Here is a 22,345-nt window from a genome sequence, read left to right as displayed (position 1 = left end):
GCAGGGTGATGGCTGCACGTGGGACGCCCAGTCGCTGGTCTGCGCTGCTCCTGGGGCTCAGGGCCGGGTGGACGGGGACGTCACCCACAAATTGTGCTCATGAATTCAGCCTCTTGGAACGTAGGGTCATTGTGGCTGGAGAACTCTTCTGTTGCCACACTTGGGAGGTTTTAGTGACCGTTACATAGAAAAATAAGCAAATAAAGGCATGTGGGGTTTTTTTTTTTTAAGTTTAAGTTATCTCCACATCCAATGTGGGGCTTGAACTCATGACCCCGAGATGAAGAGTTGAACGCTCCTCTGACTGAGCCAGCCAAGCACCCCAATAAAGGCATGTTTAAAAAAAAAAAGTTTGTAAGTAAAGCTGATATATTCACAGATTATTAGGAGGAGCCACATCCTTGCTCTGGTGAGCTCTAAGCACTTGGTTTTAATTTGGAGCCTAGAAAAGCAAGCGTCTTAGGGCAGAAGTTTGGTGCTGAGAAAAGACTTGGGGACTTGTCAAGTTAGGTCTTAGAAAATACCAGAATAAGCAATGTGTAGTGGCTGTTTGGGGGGGAAGTGAGCAAAGAGATGGAGTTTTTGTTAGTTTTCTATGCTTCATTTGTGGTTTTTTGGTGGCTGATGTTTTGTAGGCTCTTCAAAGAAACAAGTTCCCAGGACCTAGCCACACGGAATCCTACTCTTGGCCTCCCATAGCCCGGGGCTGTGACGTGGTGGTCATCTCTCACTGTGGAAATGATCCTCTGCTGTACCTCCCACCAGTCCTTACAATTCTGCAAACGGGGGGCTGCTACAAGTCTTTACCAAGTAGAAATGGAGTAAGTTGGAGACAGTCTTGTTTCCACAACAACATGGCTTAAATATTTAAATTTTATGCTGAACTTTTGGTGACGTTTGGGTTACATTACTCATTTGGTTTCCATGACAAGACAGGAACTTACCAGAGTCATTGATTCTCTGCCACTGATTCTCCCCTTGAGCCCCTGTTGTGGCCATCGGCTGAGCCAAGAAATTGCTGGTGTTTGGAGATGAATATATCGCTTATAAACTTATTCCACTGATTCAGTTCCTCTGTCACGGTCACCCTGTGAGATGGTTGGCCGTGTACGGTTTTCATTGTTTCCTAGATGAGAAAATTAGCCTCATCTGACAAGTGAGACAAGAAGTGGGATTAGAACTTGGGTCTTTCTGTCATCGTGTCTCACATTCTTTTAATTATTTCAGAGCATCCCACACTGTTGTAGAACCCTACTTTATTCTTCCCATGTGCCGGAATCTGCAAGGATCTGTGAAGGATGCTGGAAAGGAGAGAAGTGGGGTGTGGGGTCAGGTGATGGGGATAGTGAGCCCTGCTCTGCAGGGTCCGGGTGGTCAGGTGAACCCCCATACAGAAGAGCTCTGTCCCTGACATGTCTCAGAGGATACAGTGAGTGCAGCTCTGTTCCTCATCAGAAGGTGAAAGATCATAGTGAGAAAAGACACCATTGTGTGTAGGAGAGAGACTCATTTTTCTCATTCTGCCATGTGGTTTTAATGATTGCCCTTTGGAAGTCTGCATTGGTGGGGTTATTATGTATTCACATCTCCATCCTTCAGTGAGCAGCTCACCCCTGTGGACCACACCCCTGCAGCCTGTGTTGAGATAGAATCGGGGCTGGGCCAAAAATGATGCCTGGGTCTTGCCTCTTGTGTCCTCTGCTTTCTCCACATCTCTGTGGTCAGCTTGCTTTTAGGCCCGGTGCCTAGAAGCTGGTGCCCTACCTGGATCTGCGTGAAGGAGAGGGGAGACTTGTTCTTGTCTTCAGTTCATGGAGGGCATGTGTCCGGGAGGGTGTTTGGCAGGCAGCACAGTGTGACTTCACAGGAGATAACTATGGGATGGTGGCCGTCAGCGTTCAGATGGAGCCGTAGCAGACTTCCCTAAGGAAGAGATGCTAACCTTTTCTAAAGCCCCTTTCAGGGGGCCGTTAGTTCGCCTGGTCCCTGGGAGCAGGAGTCCTGGAGCCAGACCACCTGGGTTCAGATCCTATTGCTCCTGTGTATTAGCTGTGTGGCCTTGGGCAACTAACTTTACCTCTCTGTGCCTCACACCCCTCATCTACCCTGTGAGAGTGTTTTAAAGACAAAATGAATTAATATTTGTGAAATGCTTGGTGTAAGCCCTAGAGGAATTTGAGTCCATGTGTCTAAGTCAATTCTAATGAAATTATATCTTTTCTGACTTACAGGACGATGATGGTAGCAAACAAATTATATAGTGCTTCGTCTGTGGAAGGAGATGTTCTGCATGCTTCAACATAGACTAGGTTCAATTCCTAACTTTTGCCCCAAATTATGTGAATTTGTCTTTGCAGCCTCTGGCAGTCATCGTGTGCCCTGGGTGGAAAAAGGCCCAATTTACTTTTGAATTACTGGAAGACTATAGCACATCCTCCAGGCCTCTTCATCCCATATTGTTAACAATCGGACTCCACAAAGATGAAGCCAAAAACATGAAGCTTCCAAGGGGGTGTAAGCATCCTTTCCAAGCTGTTTGGTTTTCCCTGCAGAGTGCAGTGGGGCCCTGCCTGGCAGGTGCACAGGACGCGGGCTTGTGTGATGATGTCACTAGTCCAGCTACAGGTGGGACCTCACTGTCCGTTACGGGAGGGCACAGAAGGGCGAAGGTTCGACCTTGGCTTACAGCTGTTCCACTGAGAAGGCGCCATGATTTCCTTCACTCATTAACTATTTATCGAATACCTCCTGTTCGTTAGATGTCAGCTGAACCCCCACCCCTGCCTTTTAGGAGCACAAACACTGGTGGGAGTCCAGGTGCTAGATAAGGACAAGTGTTGGCCCGGACAGCCAGGCCTCACCCACCCAGCAAGAAAAACCGCTTTTTGCGTCATTAGACAGCAGTTCTAGAAGGTGTGAGAAAAACCTATGGAAAATCTGAATGTTAATTGTCTTCTCTTTTAAAATGTAGGTGACATCATTGTTACAACACCCCACAGCCTCCTGAGACTTCTCAAATACCAAAGCTTGTTATTTCTTAGACTCTGTCACCTCATCTTGGATGAGGTGGAAGTGTTATTCTTTGAAGCTACTGAAGAAGTAAGTATGGCTTCCATCGAGATGTCATTATCCCTCAGAAATAAATGTATATATGATTGAAGTCTTACCTGCTTTTAGGAATCAGGAGATGACGTGTCTATTGGGAGAAAAAGCCAGTTAATCTTGAAAAGTTTTCCCTTTAACTTTTATAATTGTGAAGAGAGTTCATCCGAAATTTCCTTCGCCAATTTTTTTTTTAGATTTTTTTTTAAAATTTTATTTATTAGACAGTGAGAGAGGGAACACAAGCCGCAGGGAGTGAGAGAGGGAGAAGCAGGCTCCCCGCTGAGCAGGGAGCCCGATGTGGGGCTCGATCCCAGGACCCTGAGATCATGACCTGAGCCGAAGGCAGACGCCTAACAACTGAGCCACCCATGCACCCCTTTTTTTTAGATTTAGTTATTTGAGAGAGAGAGGATGACAGAGATAGCGAGAGAGAGCACGAGTGATCAGGAAGGAGAAGGAGAAGCAGGCTCCCCGCTGGGCAGGGAGTCCGACGCGGGGCTCGATCCCAGGACCCTGGGATCATGACCTGAGCAGGCAAACGCTTAACCGACTGAGCCACCCAGTCATCCCTCTTTCCCAAATTTTAAAGTTCTCTCTGAAGACCAAAAATTCTTTTCCAGTGAGGTTTCCTAAAATACTGATATTATTATGATTATGGAAGCAATAAGTTTTATTCTAGAAAATTTGGGATACAGAGAAAAGTACTTGAACAACCCCAGCATCCACTGAGTTACACTCAGAGGTAATCGCTCTTCCTGTTCTGGAATAATTCCTGTGTCAGCTGATACTTAAAACTGACAACATCAGGCCTTATTTTATGGCTAGTTTATAACTTGCATTTTTCAGTAAGCAGCATCGGGAGTATAATTAGTAACTATCCTACAGGTTGATTGTTTGCTGGCCATGGGCCAGTATGGAATCCTGTGGGCATAACAGTTTTTTTAAATGGTCTGAATTTTGGACGTTTAGCATCATTTGTGTGTGCATGTGGCTAAAGAACATACGTCTTTTTTGCATGTTTCCCGTAGGATAAATTCCTAGGAAGGGGATTAATGGATCAAAGACTATGAGTTCTTACAAGAAGGCATTTCTTGGGCACAGTGTAACATGATGACCACAAGCATTTCATTTGGGAGCAGTGATGTGCCCAGGTTCAAGTCCAGGCTTTGTTGCTCACTGACTGTGTGGGCCTATGTGGGGTTTGTGAATGCCTCTGAAGCCTCAGTTCTGATTTGCAAAACTAATACCCACAATGCTGCGCCCTACAGTTGCCTTTCTGAAAGCGGAAACTCCCGTGGACAGCATGCTGTCACACCATGCACCCCGCGCCCGGGCAGTGCGAGGCATTAGGCCAGCTTCCGTTTCTTGTGGGCTTGTTAAATGTGGCATCTCAAAAAAAAAAAAAAAAAAGTGGCATCTCATTAGCATCGTGTGCATTTCCTTGATTACTTGTCAAGTCGAGCCTTCATGCTGGCCACTCGTACTGTTCTCTGAGCTGCTTGTTCATTTTCTTTGCTTATTTTCTGTTGGTAGGGTCATCTTTTTCTAGTCCGTTTGTAGAACTTTTTAATATAAGGATGTTAATGCTTCGTTACATAACGTTACACGTTCACCTAGATATCGTTTGTGTTTTGTTTATATTTAACATTCCTTTTTAGTTTTTTTTCTTTTGTTTGGAAAGACCTTCCCCCACTCTGAGAACAGAGAATGTACAATTCTTTACCTTTCATGTTCTGTCAACCAGTTACTACTCCCTTCTGAAATAAAAACGAAATTAATTATACTAATTTTTTAGATGTTTGCTATATTAGATAACTTTAAAAAAAATATTGACGTTGAAGAAAGGGAATCTGCACCACATCAGATGGTTGCTGTCGGCGTTCATTGGAGCAGACATATAGAGCAGTTGGTCAAAGAGTTCATGAACGACCCCTACATCGTGGTCACAGCCATGGAAGAGGCTGCTCTCTATGGCAGCGTCCAGCAGGTACAGGCTTGTGGGCGAATGGGAGGTGGGGGCTGATGAACACAAGCGAGTAGCCATGATATCATGGCTTCCTCCTAAACTGTTACAGCTTTAATCTCATACAAAAATCTGTAATCGTGTATTTAGGTTTATATTGATTTTCTGTACTCTTTGCTGTTAAGACCCTCACTTAGCGATGAAAAGTGAAACTGGAGCACCATTTAAAACCACACTGTTGCTGTATTTCATTACCAGGTAGTACACCTTTGCCTAGAATGTGAAAAAACCTCTACTTTACTCCAGATTTTAGATTTCATTCCAAGTCAAGCACAAAAGACCTTGATCTTCACCGGTTCTGTAGCTGAAACAGAAATAGTGTGTAAGGTGAGCCCATAAATGTCCTTACTGTTTGTTTAAACCATGATTGAATGTCGAAATCATCAGAGAATTATCGGTAGTTAAATATTTGACGGGATAAAACGTTACAAGCTGATCAAGAGTCTGAAGAAGGGGTGGCTAGTGCTGTGGAGTATGCATAACAATGAGGACAGCGGGAGGCCTGACCTTGAGGGAGGAGCCAAGTAGGTGGGACCAGCCTTTCCAAGGAAGCAGATGTTCCCTAAGGGGGCCAGTGCTCTGTGTTTTGTCATTAAAAGGATCCCATTCATAAAGAAATGCCAGGGACTTCTGTACCCTCTTTAAAAAAGTAGGGACCGTAACACCAAGAGATAGATCACGTGGCCAGAACAGCCAACTAAATTGGCTACGGATTTATTTAATCTAAAGCTACATAAATAGTAAAATGTAGAAATGAAGCCAAATACAAATTAAAATGTAAGAATCAGGAGCGCCTGGATGGTGCAGTCAGTTAGGCTTCCAACTCTTGGTTTTGGCTCAGGTCGTAATCTCAGGTCCTGAGATTGAGCCCCGCGTCAGGCTCCATGCTCAGTGGGGAGTCTGCGTCAGGCTCCGTGCTCATGGGGAGTCTGCATGGGATTCTCTCTCCCTCTCCCTTTGCACCCCCCCCACATGCTCCCTCTCAAATACAGAAATCTTTTTAAAAAAAGGTTCTATAAAAAAATTTTAAAAATATAAGAATCAGTACTACATCCATCTTTCAGCAATGATGAACTAGAGGTGTCATGAAAAAATGTGACGTTGGCACATAAATTTGATTGTGTGTGTACATATATATGCACACATCTGTGTATGCATGCATTATTTAAAAAGAGTAGTTTTAGCAAAATGTTTTTCACTTAAGCAAGTTTTTAGATACAAAGTATAGAATTTTAGAAATATATTTGTTTCAGTTTACAATCATCTTGTTCTTATAATTTGTGGATCAATGAGGTAATACCCTCACAGATAATTTTAAATGTTTTATACTGATAGTTATTGATGGAACAATTAACTTCAAGCTTATGTTCCTGACTGTGAACTGGCCTATTTGGTTTCATCTTTAGGTAGTAGAAAGCAGTTCAATATTTTGCTTGAAAATGCATAAAGAAATGGTTTTTAATTTAAAAAGTGTTTTAGAACAGTGGAAGAAGAAGTTAAGTTCTGGCTCTCACATTGTATTAGGTAAGTGTTTTAATTTCTACTTCCATTTAGAGAAGGCTGAGCTAATAGGAATCATGTCTTCAGTTTATTTGTATAGCTAGTCTCCCAGTTTCTCATCATTTCCGATTTACTGAGAATTTATTAGTAATGTTAATTTCAGAATGAAGGTTAAACTCCGCCAAGATTTTGGTGTCGAGGTGAAGGCAGGGACCTGCGGAGCTCTGAGTGTAGGCCTTCTCCCTGGGGTTCCAGGCGGAACATAAACGTGTGTGTGCCTGTGATGAAATCTGTCACAGATGGTTGTGAAATCTGATGTTAGAGATCGAAAAATCACAATGTATGAAATAAGTGAAAGATTGATGGGCAGCCTAGATTTGTAATAGAAAGAAGCATTTTCCAAGCTAAAATGAGGGGAACCACTTTTCTCTGGAACGTCATCACTGGGCTGTGTGTGACATTTTGGGGAAACAAATGGGGAAGAAGTTTGTTGGCATCTAAGAAGTGAGATGCAGTAGAGAACTGTGCTCAAGTCCGGTTCCCGGAACTGCTCTGTAGTAAGTGCAGGAAAACCACAGCCTCGTTTGTGACTGCCGGCTCCTTCTCCGCAGCCTTAACGGATGATTGCATACCACTCCTGACCATCACTGATGCCACGTGTGTGATCCACTTCAGCTTTCCTTCCTCCCCCAAAATCTTTGGTGGACGCCTGTACTGCATGTCTGGTCGTTTTCAGAGTTCCACCGAGCAGGTCTGATGAACTTTCTTGATCTTTAAATATTCTCCGGCATTATCTGTGCAATGACAAATGCAGAGTCCACAAAGTTTCGTCATTTAGACTGGGATGGATGACCTGTTGCCTTTATTCACTCCCGATTTTAAGGGTTCTCCTGCGGAACAGGGAGATAAGAAGACCAAATCCGTGTTGCTGCTGACAGAGAGGAATGCGTGCCACGCGGTCGGCGTCCTGCGCTACCTGGAGCGGGCAGATGCCAAGATTCCCTCGGAGCTGTATGAGTTTACTGCCGGGGTTCTGGAAGCCAAAGAAGATAAAAAAGCCAGAAGGCCTCTTTGTCCGTATCTTAAGGCTTTTGGTTTTTGCAAGTAAGCCATTTTTTTAAAAAAATTGAAATGTACAGTAAAGGGCACAGTGATGCGTTTATTGCTGGATGACCTTCACGTATGTACGCACGATTCACACCACCGCCCGCCTCTGGGAGACACCCTAGAGCTGCCCCCATGCTCCTTCCCAGTCTGCCCTCCCCCTAGAAGTAACCGCCCCCCACTGTCTATCCACATTGATGAATTTTGCTCGTTTTCCAACTTTATATAAATGGAGTTGTACATTCAGCCTACTGTCTGCGACATTCATCTGTGTTCCTGCATGGATCCAATGGATGGATTTATCTATTTAGTGGCACAGTATTCTGTTGTATAAATATATCACAGTGTATGTATCCATTCTCCTGTTGATGGGCCTGCGAATTGTTTCCAGCTTTTGGCTATTACGTATGAAGCTGCTGTGAACACTCCTGCACGTGTCTTTCTGTGGAAACATGCACCCGCTTCTTTGGAAGCTAGACTTTGGCATGGGATGGCTGAGTCACGGGGTGAGCACACGTGTAACTTTTTGGAGGCGTGTGACTGTTTCACAATCCCATCAGCCGTGTATGCGAGAGCTGAGTGGCCCCATACCCTCCCTGACACAGCTGGGGGAGAGTGTCACACCGTGGTTTCCATCTGATTTCCCAAGTAATTAATGATGAGTGTCTTTTCACATGCCTGTGGGACATTTGACCAGCCTCTTGTGAGGTGCCCGTTCAGGTCTTTTGCCCATTTTTGACATTGGGTGTTACCCTTTTTCTTATTGGTTTGTGGGAGTACTTTATTCCTTCTAGATATAACTGCTTTGTCAGAGATGTGCCTAGAGAAGATCTCTTCCCAGTCCATGGCTTGCCTTTCCGCTCTTGTAAGAATCTTTTGAGGAGTGGACATTTTTAATTTTGATGAAGTATTTCCTGGTTGATGTTACTTTGTGTCCTTAATGTAAGAAATACTTGCTGATCTCTAGGTCATGAAGACACTCTTCTCTGTTTTCTTCTAAAAGCTTTATAGACTGTTTTCACACTTCAGTGTAATCTAGGGTGAGTTAATGTTTGTGTACAGTGTGAGATACGGGGCAAGGATTACTTTTTCCTGTGTGGATAATCACTTGCTCTGGTATCCTTTACTTAAAACATCACTGTGTTCTCCCTGAATTGGTGCCTTTGACATAAACCAGATGATGTTTATGACCACCACATAAACCAGTGTATGAGGTCCACACGTGGACTCTGTGTTACTTTGGTCTCTTTGTCCTTACACTGGTACTGCATTTTCTCACTGTAGCTTATGTTCTAGTGAGTCCTGGAATCTGGTTTGTAAGTTCTCCAACTTTGCTCTTCATCAAGGTGGTTTTGGCTATTTTAAGTCAACTGCATCTCCACATACATTTTGGAATAGGCTTGTCAGTTTCCTCAGGAACATTACCTGACTTTCGGTAGCATGTGCATTGATACTATAAATCAGTTTGGAGAGCATGGGTATCTCAACAGTCATGGGGGGCCTTCTCACCGATCCAGACATGATGCCAGCGCTTGACCAGTGATCGCTGGGACTGGGTAGGAGATGTCTGATGTGTATCAATTGGATTGAGCTTCATTTTAAGATAACTGTTGACTTTAACTTTTTTGAACTATGGTACATTAAACAGGTTATTAGTGGCAATTTTGATTATGCTATTGACTTTTGAAACCAGAGGTTTAACTGTTACTCAGTTTGGGTTACAGCATGACTTCTGGTTTAGAGGTTAATTATTAGCCTTTGTTTTGGGTTGTGGTGATAAATTTCTGATGCAGAGTCTTTATTTTGGAAGTACATTTTGTTCATTTTCAGAATGTCTTGAGAAATAATGGAGTAACTCTTTAAGTTTATTCAGTGTTAATTAAATTTTAGGACCTCTTTTCACTAATGTGCATGTTGTGTCATCTGAATTATTTAATATGGTTACTTTAAAGTATTTAGAGTAAAGGTCCTCTGATTTCAATTATAGATTAATTTTCCTGAAGAATAGTTTGAAATTCATGTTAAAAAAAGTATTGTTTTTGTTTTTAAAATCCAGTTATTTTTTTTCAGAGACAAAAGGATCTGTCCTGATAGACACCATGTTAATCCAGAAATAGATATGCCAAGGAAATTATCCAATCAAACTCTACCAACATTTGGATACATCAAAGTATGTTCTGCTGCACTTTGTTCAATGATTAATGATCATTTTAATGAATGTATTTCATTTTTTTTCTTTTAGATTGCTTTATTTATCTGAGAGCGAGCGAGTGTGTGAGCACGTGAGTGTGGGGTGGAGAGGCAGAGGGAGAGGGAATCCTCAAGCAGATCCCCCTGCTGAGTGTGGAGCCTGACACGGGGCTCAGTCCCAGAATCCTGAGATCATGACCTGAGCCGAAACCAAGAGTTGGCCACTCAACCGACTGAGCACTGAAGCATCCCTTAACATGCTTCATTCTAAAGCAGCAGGATAATTACGACACTCTTAATGAACCGCCATTAACCTGACGATAGGCATGGATCCTTATAAGGTGCCTTATTACAAGACCCTAGTTTATTTAGAAAACCAAAGTCAAATCGGGAAAATAGATAAACCACTTCAATGGTTAAGAGGCTTTTTAGTTATATTTTCAGAAAGTTATTTCCATCTGGGAATGGGGACCATTAAAAATAATGCAATGATAGCACATCTTTTCAAAACATCCATGATTGGGCGCCTGGGTGGCTCAGTTGGTTAAGCGACTGCCTTCGGCTCAGGTCATGATCCTGGAGTCCCTGGATCGAGTCCCGCATCGGGCTCCCTGCTCGGCAGGGAGTCTGCTTCTCCCTCTGACCCTTCCCCGTCTCATGTGCTCTCTCTCATTCTCTCTCTCTCAAATAAATAAATAAAATCTTTCAAAAAAAAATCCATGATTATTCCTTTGAGGAAAATTCTGAAATGTAGATAAAATTACTGAGTTAAGAGTGTGTCACTTTCTTTTGAATTCTTTTTAATATTTCTTCCTTTCTTCTTGAGTTCAAGATTGCTCTCGTTTCTGCCTTCCCTTTTTCCTAAGGCAGATCTGTTCTGTTCATTTGCACCATTCTTTCTTCCTAGTTCTGTCACCTCCTTTCTGAGTTTTTTTTAAAATTTAGGTTGTTCTTTTGTACATATCATTTATCATATATGTATCTCTTTTATAATTTTTTAAAGATTTTTTTTAAGTAATCTCTATGCCCAACATGAGGCTTGAACTCACAACCCTGAGATCAAGAGTCACATGCTCCACTGAGGCAGCCAAGTACCCCATTATTTTCTTAATGAACGAGAGGAAAGGTAGCTTGTTTTGAAATGGATGGGTACAGTTTTGGTCTGTCTTGTGGATACATCTTTTCTAGTGGCTCTCATTATCTGTAGGGACTGTTACTGTCCTTATTCTCTTTTTTGTTATGATTTAATATGGGATCTGACTTTGATACTTTGCTACGGCTCCTTTTTAGATAAAATATATTTTCCTTAAATTTTAGAAGGAGGTGTGGGTCAGGGTGACTTTTAGAATTTTAGAATTCTCGTTTCCGTTTCTTATAAAAAAAAAAAAGAAAAAAAGGAGACATCAGTTCTGAGATTGTTAAGATCTTCTGGCCCCGTTTCCCTCCCCACTTGCGTCTGGCCCTTCTCTTCCCTCATATCTGGTGTCTTTGGATGGACAGTTCGAGACTCCACAGGGCTCCAGGCTTCGCCCGTTGTTGGAGTGCATGAAAGCCTCCAGGCTCAGCTGCTCTCGTCCCCCTGCCCCGTATTTCCAGTGAGTACCTGTTGCCGCTCACAGACTTCCCCTGTGTCTGGCTCCATCAGGTAGTGACACCATGCAGGCTTTGTGATCTGGCTGGGTTTCGTTCATCTGCTATTTTGTTGTTTAAATTAACTGATGTTTATTTTTTAGAACAGTTTAGGTTTATAGAAAATTTGAGCAGAAAATACAGAGTTCCCTCTACCATCCCCCCCCAAAATTCCCCCTATTATTAACATCTTGCATTAGTGTGGTGCATGAGTGACAGTTGCTGAACCAATATTGATAACATTATTATTAACTAAAGTCAGTAGTTCACATTGAGATTCACTCCCTGTAGTGCACATTCTAGGGATTTTGCCAAATGCATAGTGACACCTCTCCACTGTGACGGTATCACATAATTCTTACACTGCTTGCAAGTCCCCCATGCTCCACCCTTCCCCTCTTCCCTGGAACTCCAGGTCGTCACCAAGACTTTACCGTCCCATTATTTCGCCTTTTCCAGAATGTCATAGAATTGGAACTATACAATACACAGGTTTTTTAAACTGGCTTCTTTCATTTAGCAATACGCATTTGAGGTTCCTCCACATCCTCTTATCTTCGTAGGTCATTTTTTATTGCAGAATATACCAGTTTATCCATTTACCTATTGAGGGACATCTTGGTTGCTTCCGAGTTTTGGCAGTTATGAATAAGGCTATGGGAAATATTCATGTGGCAGTTTTTGTGGACTCATGAGTTGTCAACTCAACTTGGGTAATACTAAGGAGTGTGATTGTTGGATTGTACAGTGAAACTGTTTTGCTCCGATTGCATTCCAGTCGGCAAAGAGTGCGAGCTCCTGGCTCTCCTGCCCTCGCCAGTATGTGCCATTGTCGGTGTTTTGGATTCTAGTTGTTGGAGTAGGTGTGGAGTGGTATCTCAGTGTTTTAATTTGCAATTCCCTGCTGATGTTGAGCATCTTTTCATGTGCTTATTTGTCACCCATATGTCGTCTTTGGTGAGTTGTCCAGGTTTTTTTGCCCATGTTTTAATTGGTTCGTCTGTTTTCTTATGGTTGAGTTTTAAGAGTTCTTTGTAGATTTTGGACACCAGTCCTTTCTCAGAAATATGTTTTGCAAAAATTGTCTCCCGGTCTGTGGCTTGTCTCTTTGTTCTCCTTATAGTCTTACAGAGCAGAAGTTTTTAATTTTAATGACGTCCAGCTTTCCAGTTGTTTCGTTCATGGATTGTGCTTTTGGCCTATCCACAGGGTCATCGTGAAACCCAAGGTCACCTTGATTTTCTCTTTTGTTATTTTCCTCATCTGCTTTTATTCGGGGGTCTGTGGTGATATTTTGTCAATTAGTTCTGTTGCAAAGTATATCCCTGGTATTTGGTTTTGCCATCTCATTGCTCTGTCTTTATGTGGAGATTCAGAGTCAAAACGTATGACACTTTGCTGCTGCCACTTTCCCAGACCCTGTCTAACCAGACCCCCACTTCTAATTGGCTGTATTGAGGTACAGTTTACGTACAATAAAAATCCCTAGTTAGAAGTGTACAGTTCGTTGAGTTTTGAGAAATACATACAGCCATGTAGCCACCACCACAGTGAAGATACGAACATTTTCGTGACCCCAAAAAGGTCTCTCCTGGTCTGTTGCGGTCAGTCCTCATCCCAACCCCCACTCCCGGCAGCCACCGGACCTGCTTTCTGCCGCTAGAGCTCTGTCTTTACTAGATTTTCATTTTAATGGAATCATACAGTAGGTAGTGTTTGGAGTCTGATTTCTGTTAGGTAGCGTACCGCTTCTGAGATTCACCTGTGTTGTCTTTCTCGTTGTTGAGCAGGATTCCGTTATGTTGCTATGCTACAGTTTGTCTGTGTGTTCACAAGCTGATGGACATTTGGGTTGTTTGCAGTTTCTGGATGCTCTGAGCTTCTTCTGGCTTACAAGTCTTTTCAGACCTACCTCTTCATTCCTCTTGGGTGAGATGTAGTGGAAATGCTGTGTCATAGGGTAAGAATCTGTGTGTGTAAGAATCTGCCAAACAATTTGCACCATTTTACATTTTCACCAGTGCTGCACGTGAGAGGGCCAGTGGGTCCACATTCTCAGTACGTGGTGTTCTCAGTCTTTAGTTTTTGCCACTCTGTTGCACTTGCATGGATATTTATTTGCATTTCTCTGGTGATAAAGAATCTTGGACCCCTTTTCACTGCTTATTTAGCCCTTTGTATCTCTCTTAGGAACTCTCTGTTGACAGTTTCTGCCCATTTTTTAAATTTGGGTTGTTTGTCTTGTTGAGTTTTAAGAGTTCTTTGTAGATTATGGATATGCCTTGTCAGATATATTGCAAATATTTTCCCTCGGTTGAAAAGCGGAAGTCTTTAATTTTGATGAAGCCTTCTGTATCACTTTTTTATTTTACATTTTGTTCTTTTTATGCCATAAGAAATCTTTGCCTCTCCTAAGGTTGCAAAGAGTCTTCTTATTTTTTTTATTCTAGAAGTTTTATGGTTTTACATTTAGGTCTATAATCCATTTCAAATTAATTTTTGTGTGTGCGTGGTGTGGGTAAGGAGAAAGTTTTTTCCTTATGGATAATTGGTTGCTCCAGCATCATTTATTATAAAGACCTTCCTTTCACCCTTAATTACATTGGCACCTTTGACATAAATTAAGAGACAGTATTTGTGAATTCTGAATTCTTCATTCTATTCCTTGGTCTCTTTGTCTACCCTTAAGTGGTACCACATTGGCTTGATTGCTGTAGCTTTGTAAGTAATCCTGGAGACTGGTAGGGATGCCTTCCAATTTGCCCATCTTCTTCAATATCCTTCTGACTATTCCTTTGCATATCCATAGAGAATTTTAGAATCAGCCTGCTAGTTTGTACTTAGAAGCCTGATGGGATTTTGAGTGGCATTGCATTGAGTCTGTAGATTAATATGGAAGAATTGACATTTTAACAATACCAAGTCTTGGGGGCACCTGGGTGGCTCAGTCGTTAAGCGCCTGCCTTCGGCTCAGGTCATGGTCCCAGGGTTCTGGGATCAAGCCCCGCATCAGGCTCCCTGCTCTGCGGGAAGCCTGCTTCTCCCTCCCCCACCCCCCCTGCTTGTGTTCCCTCTCTCGCTGTGTCTCTCTCTGTCAAATAAATAAAATCTTTAAAAATAAAACAAAACAATACCGAGTCTTGTCCATTAACATGGTATATTTGTCACTTCATCTAGGTCACCTTTAATTTCTCTAAGCAATGTGTTATACTTTTCAGTAGACTGATCTTGTCCTCACTGTGTTAACTTTATTCCTGGCATTTCATGTTTTTAGATGCTAATGTTATTTTTCTTTGAACTTCATTTTCTGATTGTTTAGAAATGCAGTTGATTTTTATGTCCTTACCTCATATCCTGTGACTGTAACAGAGTGAATTAGTTATGTACAGGACTGCTCATGAGAGTGGAGTCAAAACAGTTGGGGCCTAGGGGGCGGTATGGCTGGAAAAAAAACCTGTGTGCCCAGGACTGGGGGTTTTCTGGGCACATTTCGGGGGTTTTTCTGGAACAGGTGAGTGGGAAAGATGGTGACACGTGCTCTGGAGAAGGTGAAATGCACCAAAGTGCCAGAGGGCCTGTGGGGATTATGGGCAGGGAGGCACTCTCTGAGGGGCAGCTGCACCGAGGGCCAAAGGATAAGGATCCGGCCATGGAAAACCTGGGGAAGACTGTTCCGGGGAGAGGAAGCAGCGAGTCCCTGAGGTAGGAGTTAATGTGGCGTGTTGTGGCACCGGGCAGAGCTCATTGGCGGTGAGAGTGGGGGAACAGCAAGCAGGGGGGCTCGGGTGCCACAGAGGAGGGCTAGGGGCTGTCAGCCTGTGAGATTGATCACAAGGGGTGACCTCACCCCTGCCTTCTAGCCTGCTTGCCTCCCAGTCAGCACTGCCCCCTCTGCCTTCCCAGCAGGTGACTCCTCTGCCCTGGCCTCTGCTGGGGCAGCTCACCACTCCCCGCCTTCATGCAGGCTGTTCCGGGTCTGCAGTGCCTTCTCCGCGCTCTCGCTAACACACGTGCACGCCGACACTGCCCCTCGCACACCAGCCACCCTGCATACCCTCGCCTGTGAAGAGTTGTCTGCCTTGACCACATGCTGGCTGCGGCCCATCTGTCCGTAGGACGTGGCTTATCTCCTATCCCTAGCGCCTCCTACGCAAAATAGACTGCTTGTTACGGGAACAAAGAGCAGAAAGAGCTCAAGAGAAAGGGATGCTATTTAAGAATGATTTTTATAAAGTGCGGTATGGAGTAAACAAACACAATTAATAATAAAGTTTTAAAATAGATTAACAGAAAGTTTTCCTTTAGATTTAAAGGGAAACCACAGCCCTCTGTGGGTACAGGAAGGTTCTGTCGTGTGCCGGCCAGTTTCCTGGTTCACGTTTCCATCCCTGTCGGCGCACTGTGGGCTCTTAGGTCAGGGGCTGATTCTGCAGATAGCTTTTTGGTTTAGATTGAGTTTGTTTTCTGAATATGTTTGCTGATTATTTTTCAGATAATACCCTTTTATATTTCGAATGCAACGCATTATTTTGGTCGTATAATTGATAAACAAGTGGATCTTTATGCAACTCTTAATGCTGAAATGAATGAGTATTTTAAGGGTAACAGCAATAAAACGACTGTTGAAAAGGTGGAGAAACTCGGATTATATGGATTAGCAGAAAAAACACTTTATCACAGGTAAGAGGTCTATGTATTTCATCTTAAGAGTTGTGAAACAGGAGGCACCTTTCAGTGGTATCGAATCCCTGTTTGCACCCGTGTCCATCTGCCCCGGTGTGCGCGGATGTAGCCTGGCCCCTGGGTGGGCGGGGGGGTGGCAGCGTCGTGTCCCCCCAGCCGCCCGATGAGGCTCTGCACCTGACACTCCCCTGGCCCTGGGCTCCTGGCTCCTGAGCACAGGGCACGGAAGGCGGTGTCACGCTTCCAGAGCTGTCCCTGTGCCGCCTACATAGACGTCTCCGCCTCACTCCACGCTCATGTGATTGCCGTGAGATGGGGTCCCCTCTCACAGATGAGCAGGCTGAGCCGTGGCGGGATGACGTAGGCTGTGCGGTCGGTGTTCCCGTGCCGCTTCCGGCTCCGCTCGGGGTAGGCTCGACCGAGAAATGTGGAAACTTCACTTCACTGAGTTGATTTTCATCGTGTTGTCCGATAAAGGGGTTTACTCTAGTCAAAAGTAGTACACATTCTTTATACTTCCGTGTACTCGAATAAGCCATTCTGAGTGTTCTTAGGGGCTCGAGCTAATTTTTATTTCTAGTATGGAAAAGAACTTTGCAGTTTGGAGTCTTCTTGGATTTAATGAGTAGGTGGGGAGGCAGAGATGATTTTCCTTTGGGATCTCTGTGTTACACTAAAGCTACGGTGGTTCTCCAGGGTTGAGGTGCTGGAGCTGAGCCAAAAAGAAGACACCTGGGGTCCAGACAGTGTCCTTGTGAAGTTTATAGATGAAGGCCGGACTGGACTCGTCCCGAGAGACCAGCTGCTGCATCTTCCGGAAAATTTCCACGCTCTGCCCCCCCAGGCGGTGGAGTTCATTGTTTGCAGAGTGAAACCCGCTGACAATGAAGTTGAGTGGAATCCAAAGGTAAGTTATTTTGGCTTTTTGTACTTTGTTGACTTTCAGAATATACACAGAATCGAGGTGTATTTAAATTTAGAGTATTAAGTTTGGCTAAGAAGCCTCATGGTTCCTGACAGTTAAAGACCCTCGCCCGGCTGGTCGTCGTCATCATTAGTGCTCACAGTCTTAGAATTGGTATAAGCTACGCATCACGATGAAATAAGTTGGCTGCCAGCTTGGGAGGAAACAGTGTGAGCCCCAAGTGGGTACCCCCATCAAATGGAGGCAGAGGCCAGCTCATTCCCCTGGGGTTGGGAGGCCGGGCAAGGAAAGAGAGCACAGGAAGGGCATTTCCTCTGGGCCCTTCAGGAAGAGTCCCTAGGATTTCCCTACATAGACCAGATGAGGCACCGAAGGTGGAGAGAACACACAGTACACGAAAGAGCCGCCCCAGGTGGGCTTCCATGGCTTGCCAGACAGCTGGTCCCGCTCATCAGCAGAGCAGTGAGTCTTCTTCCTAACGATGCGCTTGATTCTTCAAAGGAGGGTTAAATTTCATAAAATCCAATTAATAGGACTTTGCAGTTGGCAAAGTAAAAACAGTTTGGGTTATAAACAAGGTCAGACATGGTCCAGGGATTAAACAGGTGAGTGTTTTCACAATACAGGATGAACACACGACACTGCTGTTAGAGGTCCATTAAAAATACTCCTTATTAAATAGTGGTTTTTTTTCCTTCTGCAAAGTATTCAGAGTGTCCCTGTGGTCTGGTACCGTTGGGCTCTGGGGATGTAGCCATTAGCAAGAAGGTCATGGTTCTTGTCTTCAAGAAACGTTTGGTCTGTCAAGACGATCAACCACAAGTATTTCTTAAAGAGGGGCCTCTGGAAAAGGGGGCAAGTTTCTCCCATGTGTATTCTTTAAAATGACTGTGCAAGGTTCAAGGGGGATGGAAGCATCTAATTGTGATGAGCCAGCTCCCTCCTGTCTGCTTTACAGGAGTGGAAATGGGCCTGAAGGAGTACTCTGGCACGTCGGGTCTGCTGGGGCCCTGCTTGAGACAAACATCAGCCATGTGCTCGGGACAGGGTACATGGAAGCCGGGGGCCCCTCAGCTCCAGGGTCTCTTCAGGCTCAGTGAGCTTCCAGAGACAGACTTGTTGTTCACAGAGGAGAGCTAGGACACATGGCCGCAATGGGGAGCATGCAGCCTGGGGGGTCCAGAGGTGCCATTTGCCTCTGTCCTTATTCAGCTCCCCTGTTAATTACCCTTGTCCACGCAGGGGCATGAGGGCCTCTGTAACCTGACTCATGGGGTGGGGGTAAGGCTCAAGTGAAATGCATGGAGACATATTTTGCAAAACTATACAGCATAAACAGAATAAGATATTTTCCTAAAGCTTCAGAGAAATTACCTAAGTGGTTTTTTTTCTAGGTTACTAGGTACATTCATCGTAAAATTATTGGAAAATTGCATGATGCCAAAGTGATATTGGCTTTAGGAAATACAGTGTGGATCGATCCAATGGTGGGTATGCAGTTTTCTTTTTTTAAAAAGATTTTATTTACTTGGGGGGGGCGCACACAAATGGGGGAAGGGGCAGAGGGAGAAGCAGGCTTCCCGCTGAGCAGGGAGCCCAACGTGGAGCTCGATCCCAGGACCCTGAGATCATGACCTGAGCCGAAGGCAGATGCTTAACCAACTGAGCCACCCAGGCGCCCTGAGTATGTGGTTTTCTTAAAAGAAATCTGTTTTTGGATGGACCCCTAAAATTATTCTAATTTGTTGCTTGAATAATATATTTCTTCACCAAATATTTATTGAGCACCCATTCTGTGCTAGGTCTGGTGTGGGACACTTGGCTTCTGTCCATGAACAGAAACTCCTACTCTGTGGAGTTGCCACAGGGGTGGGCAGGGCTGAGTGTCAGACCAGGACCTGTAAGTGGGGCCTCCCCGCAACCCCTCCAATGCCAGCATCACCCCCTCTGACCACTCGTACACCAAGAACTCTGCTTTTCAATCTGAAGTTCTCCATTGGACTTAAATCTTAGTATGTGTATAACATTTAAAAGAATTCAGTTCATAAAATTGTTCTGCTGGAAGTTATTTTTATGAGACTGGAAAAGCCTTCACACCTACAAAGAGGAGTTTGGGTGTAAGATTTAAGAGTTCAGAGGAGACAATGATTTTTAGTAGAGAAGGTAAAGATTACCAATACAGGTCAAATGAAGATTTGGCGTCTTGGTTTATATAATAGTATTCTGGTTCTTTACTGGAGGAAAAAAATGTAAACTTTTTTTTTAAAGATTTTATTTATTTGACAGAGAGAGACACAGCGAGAGAGGGAACACAAGCAGGGGGAGTGGGAGAGGGAGAAGCAGGCTCCCCGCAGAGCAGGGAGCCCGATGAGGGGCTCGATCCCAGGACCCTGGGATCATGACCTGAGCCGAAGGCAGTCACTTGACTGACTGAGCCACTCAGATGCCCCAAAAATGGAAACTTTATTAAGAGATTTTTAAGACGATAGCTAAGGAAATGAAGAAGCAAAGACAATCCACCTGGCATTCTGCTCCCACAGCTCGTGTAGTGGTGTCCATGGCACGGTGGAGGGGAGACAGACCCCCACACACTCCCTTCTCTTCCCAGACCGCTCGGCCCCCAGTTTGAGTAGAGAAAGGCTCTTGTGCCATTCCCAGATGGGAACACATTCCCGGTGTTCGCTTAGGAAGGTGCTCCAGCTGGTCCTGGCCTGGCTCCCCACCCTGCTGCCATGAAGGGGATGCCCAGTCCTGGGTCTGCACCTCCCATCGACAGGAATCTCAGTGTTGCAAAACCTCATATTTTGTGTAAATTAAGATGGATGAGAATATTTTGGTTGCAGAAGAAAACCAGTGGAGGAAACTGCCCAGAGCACAGGATTTAGGGCCATGGTGTAGGCCCTTTCTGGGCACCGACGTCTCTGAGCCTTAGGGTCCTCCTTGTTAAGAGAGATAAAAAGTTAGAAAGATCTAAGAATTTTGTGTGTGGTCCCAGCATTACAGGGAGCCCCCAACCCCAGCCCTCATCGTACTTCTGTAGTGTGGGAGTGGGCTCTGGAAGAATCTCACGTGTCACCTCAGTTACAAAATCAGCTGGAAGCCACTCAGGGAGGCCCACGAGCGCCCAGCGTGACAGTGAGATCGCAAGGTCACGTGAGCGTTTTCTATTGATTTGAAAGTTCAAAGCCTGATTCCTGCAAATAGACTTTTTTTTTAATTCAAGGTGCACATTACAAAACTTTCAAATTTGAAGACCTCTGTTATTGACTATAATGTTCGTACTGAAATTTTGTCGATGGGAATGGGCATTGACAACTCGGAGCATATAGAACAGCTGAAGACGTTACACGAAAGAGCTAAAATGCCACCTGATGAAGAAAGCCTGAGCCAGGCCCTGTAAGTGGGGTTTTGTCTCCCATTTGGAAGTGCGGTTTTGTAGGAATAGAACTCAGGAGCTTAGAGACTTTTTTTTTGTTTGGAGGTTGAATAGGTTACTGAGTCTCCATGTTTCCGTCACTCAGCTTCGATGATTTCTCAGATTTGGGGAATCTGATTTTATCCATACCCCAATGTACAGTTTTGTTTTTGGTGGAATAGTATCCAACCAATCCCAAGTGTATTGCTTGACCTGTATCTCTCACACAGTAAGTTTTTGTTAGCTGTTGATCGACAGACAGAAAAGTCTACACGCTGTAAGTACAGGCCGGTGGATTTTCTGAGCACAGAAACCAACCCCGGATCAGAAGGTGGGCACGATCAGCCCCATCTCCTGCCGCTCCCTCCCCGAGGGCAACTGCTGTCCCGATTGGAGAGCACAGATTGCTCTCCCTGGGTTGTACCGTGTCTGACGGGAATCAAGCAGTGTGGCTCTCCTCTCTGGCTCCCTGAGTTCGGCACAGTTTGTGAGATTCATCCGTGGTGTGTGTGTGGCTGCAGATCATAAGTCCTTACCGCTGCATACGACTCCATCGTGTGAATGTACCATAAACGTACCATTTACCCATTCTGCTGCTGAGGGAAGACATTTCCCTGCCCTGGGCCCTTTCGGGTGGTGGTGCAGTCGACGTTCTCCTACATGTGTTTGGTGCATGGACGGAATTGCGGAGTCCCCCCTAGAGCTGGTGCCCAGCAGTGTTCCAGATGGGCCCAGCTGGCACTTCCACAAGCCGAACGTGAGAGACAGTGGAAGTCCCTGGGAAAGTACCTGGCATCCCCCACGAGGCAGTCACAGAGCCGGCTCAGTTACCCCTTGATTTCGGGGACGGGGAGGAAGGTGCCGTGACTAGAGCAGAAACGCGGGGAGACCCGTAGGTGCGCGCGTCGGAGCCACCCCGGGTGGGATCTTGTCGGACCCCGGGACCATTTGCAAGCCTTGGTCGGGCTCGCGCCCTGAGGAGGGGAGCCATGAGAAGGTGTTGCGCAGAGGGATGGTTTAGTCAGAAGATCCTTGGCTACTGTGTTAAGAGGCTGGGGTGGGGGACAAAGGCTGCGCCAAGAGCTCGGGACAGGGTGCCGGTGGCTTGGCTGGGGCGGCTTTGTGGAGGTGGCCAGAAGTAGCCTGCTTCCGAATGCAGTTCTGGGGGGTGGGGTCTCTTGGAGGCTCGCGGGCAGGTCCTGGGTCCTGGCAGCCGGGACCTGGGTAAGAGCCCGAAGGAGTGCCTGTCGACGTCCGAGGGGGGCCCAGTGTTGGGAGGTGGGCGGCTGAGGGGAGCCTGAGAAGGAGCGGCAGCGTCGAGGCGGCCAGGGAGGGCAGACTCCCAGAGGGCGGGTGAGGCGTGTCCCGGAGCAGGGAGCCGTGAGCCTGCCACACGCCGCCGGGAGGAGGCCCGACGGGTGAGCTCGGCGAGCCGGCCACGGGGTCGGCCTGGGGCCCCTGGTAACCGATGAACGCAGCACAGTTTCAAAGAACATGGCAAAGGTTAAAATACTTGAACAAGTTGTTAATTTTTATCTTAATGAATTTGAATGCCCATGGGATTAGGAGACACGTCTGTTTTACACACTTCCAAGGAAACAAAAATTGCCCTGTGCTTGCTTGTAAGATTTGAAACAACAACAACAACAACAAAGCTGTCCTTAGAATTTAGTCGATTCGATGAGCACGAGGCGCGGCCAGTTCTGTGAAACACAGCAGCTGCACCTGAGCCCCGGCTCTGTTCCACGCTCGGCCCTGCGCGTGTGCAGCA

General features: G+C 45.3%; 1 protein-coding gene across 1 annotated transcript in view; it reads left to right on the top strand.

The window, feature by feature from the left end:
* TDRD12 (tudor domain containing 12) overlaps positions 1–22,345 on the top strand; it is a 67,284-nt gene that overhangs the window by 38,622 nt on the left and 6,317 nt on the right. Inside the window, exons 14-26 of the mRNA XM_035023513.1 lie at positions 636–821; positions 2,358–2,514; positions 2,972–3,099; positions 4,901–5,092; positions 5,327–5,455; positions 6,535–6,652; positions 7,240–7,379; positions 7,512–7,732; positions 9,803–9,902; positions 16,044–16,231; positions 16,931–17,141; positions 18,554–18,646; positions 20,383–20,555. Of these exons, the coding sequence (XP_034879404.1) occupies positions 636–821; positions 2,358–2,514; positions 2,972–3,099; positions 4,901–5,092; positions 5,327–5,455; positions 6,535–6,652; positions 7,240–7,379; positions 7,512–7,732; positions 9,803–9,902; positions 16,044–16,231; positions 16,931–17,141; positions 18,554–18,646; positions 20,383–20,555 (2,036 nt within the window). The remainder of the gene's footprint in view (positions 1–635; positions 822–2,357; positions 2,515–2,971; positions 3,100–4,900; positions 5,093–5,326; positions 5,456–6,534; positions 6,653–7,239; positions 7,380–7,511; positions 7,733–9,802; positions 9,903–16,043; positions 16,232–16,930; positions 17,142–18,553; positions 18,647–20,382; positions 20,556–22,345) is intronic.

The sequence above is a fragment of the Mirounga leonina genome, unplaced genomic scaffold, assembly GCF_011800145.1.
Source record: "Mirounga leonina isolate KUSES-001 unplaced genomic scaffold, KU_Mleo_1.0 Mir_177, whole genome shotgun sequence".
NCBI classification, from domain to species: Eukaryota; Metazoa; Chordata; class Mammalia; order Carnivora; family Phocidae; genus Mirounga; species Mirounga leonina.
This window is presented reverse-complemented; position numbering and strand designations above follow the sequence as displayed.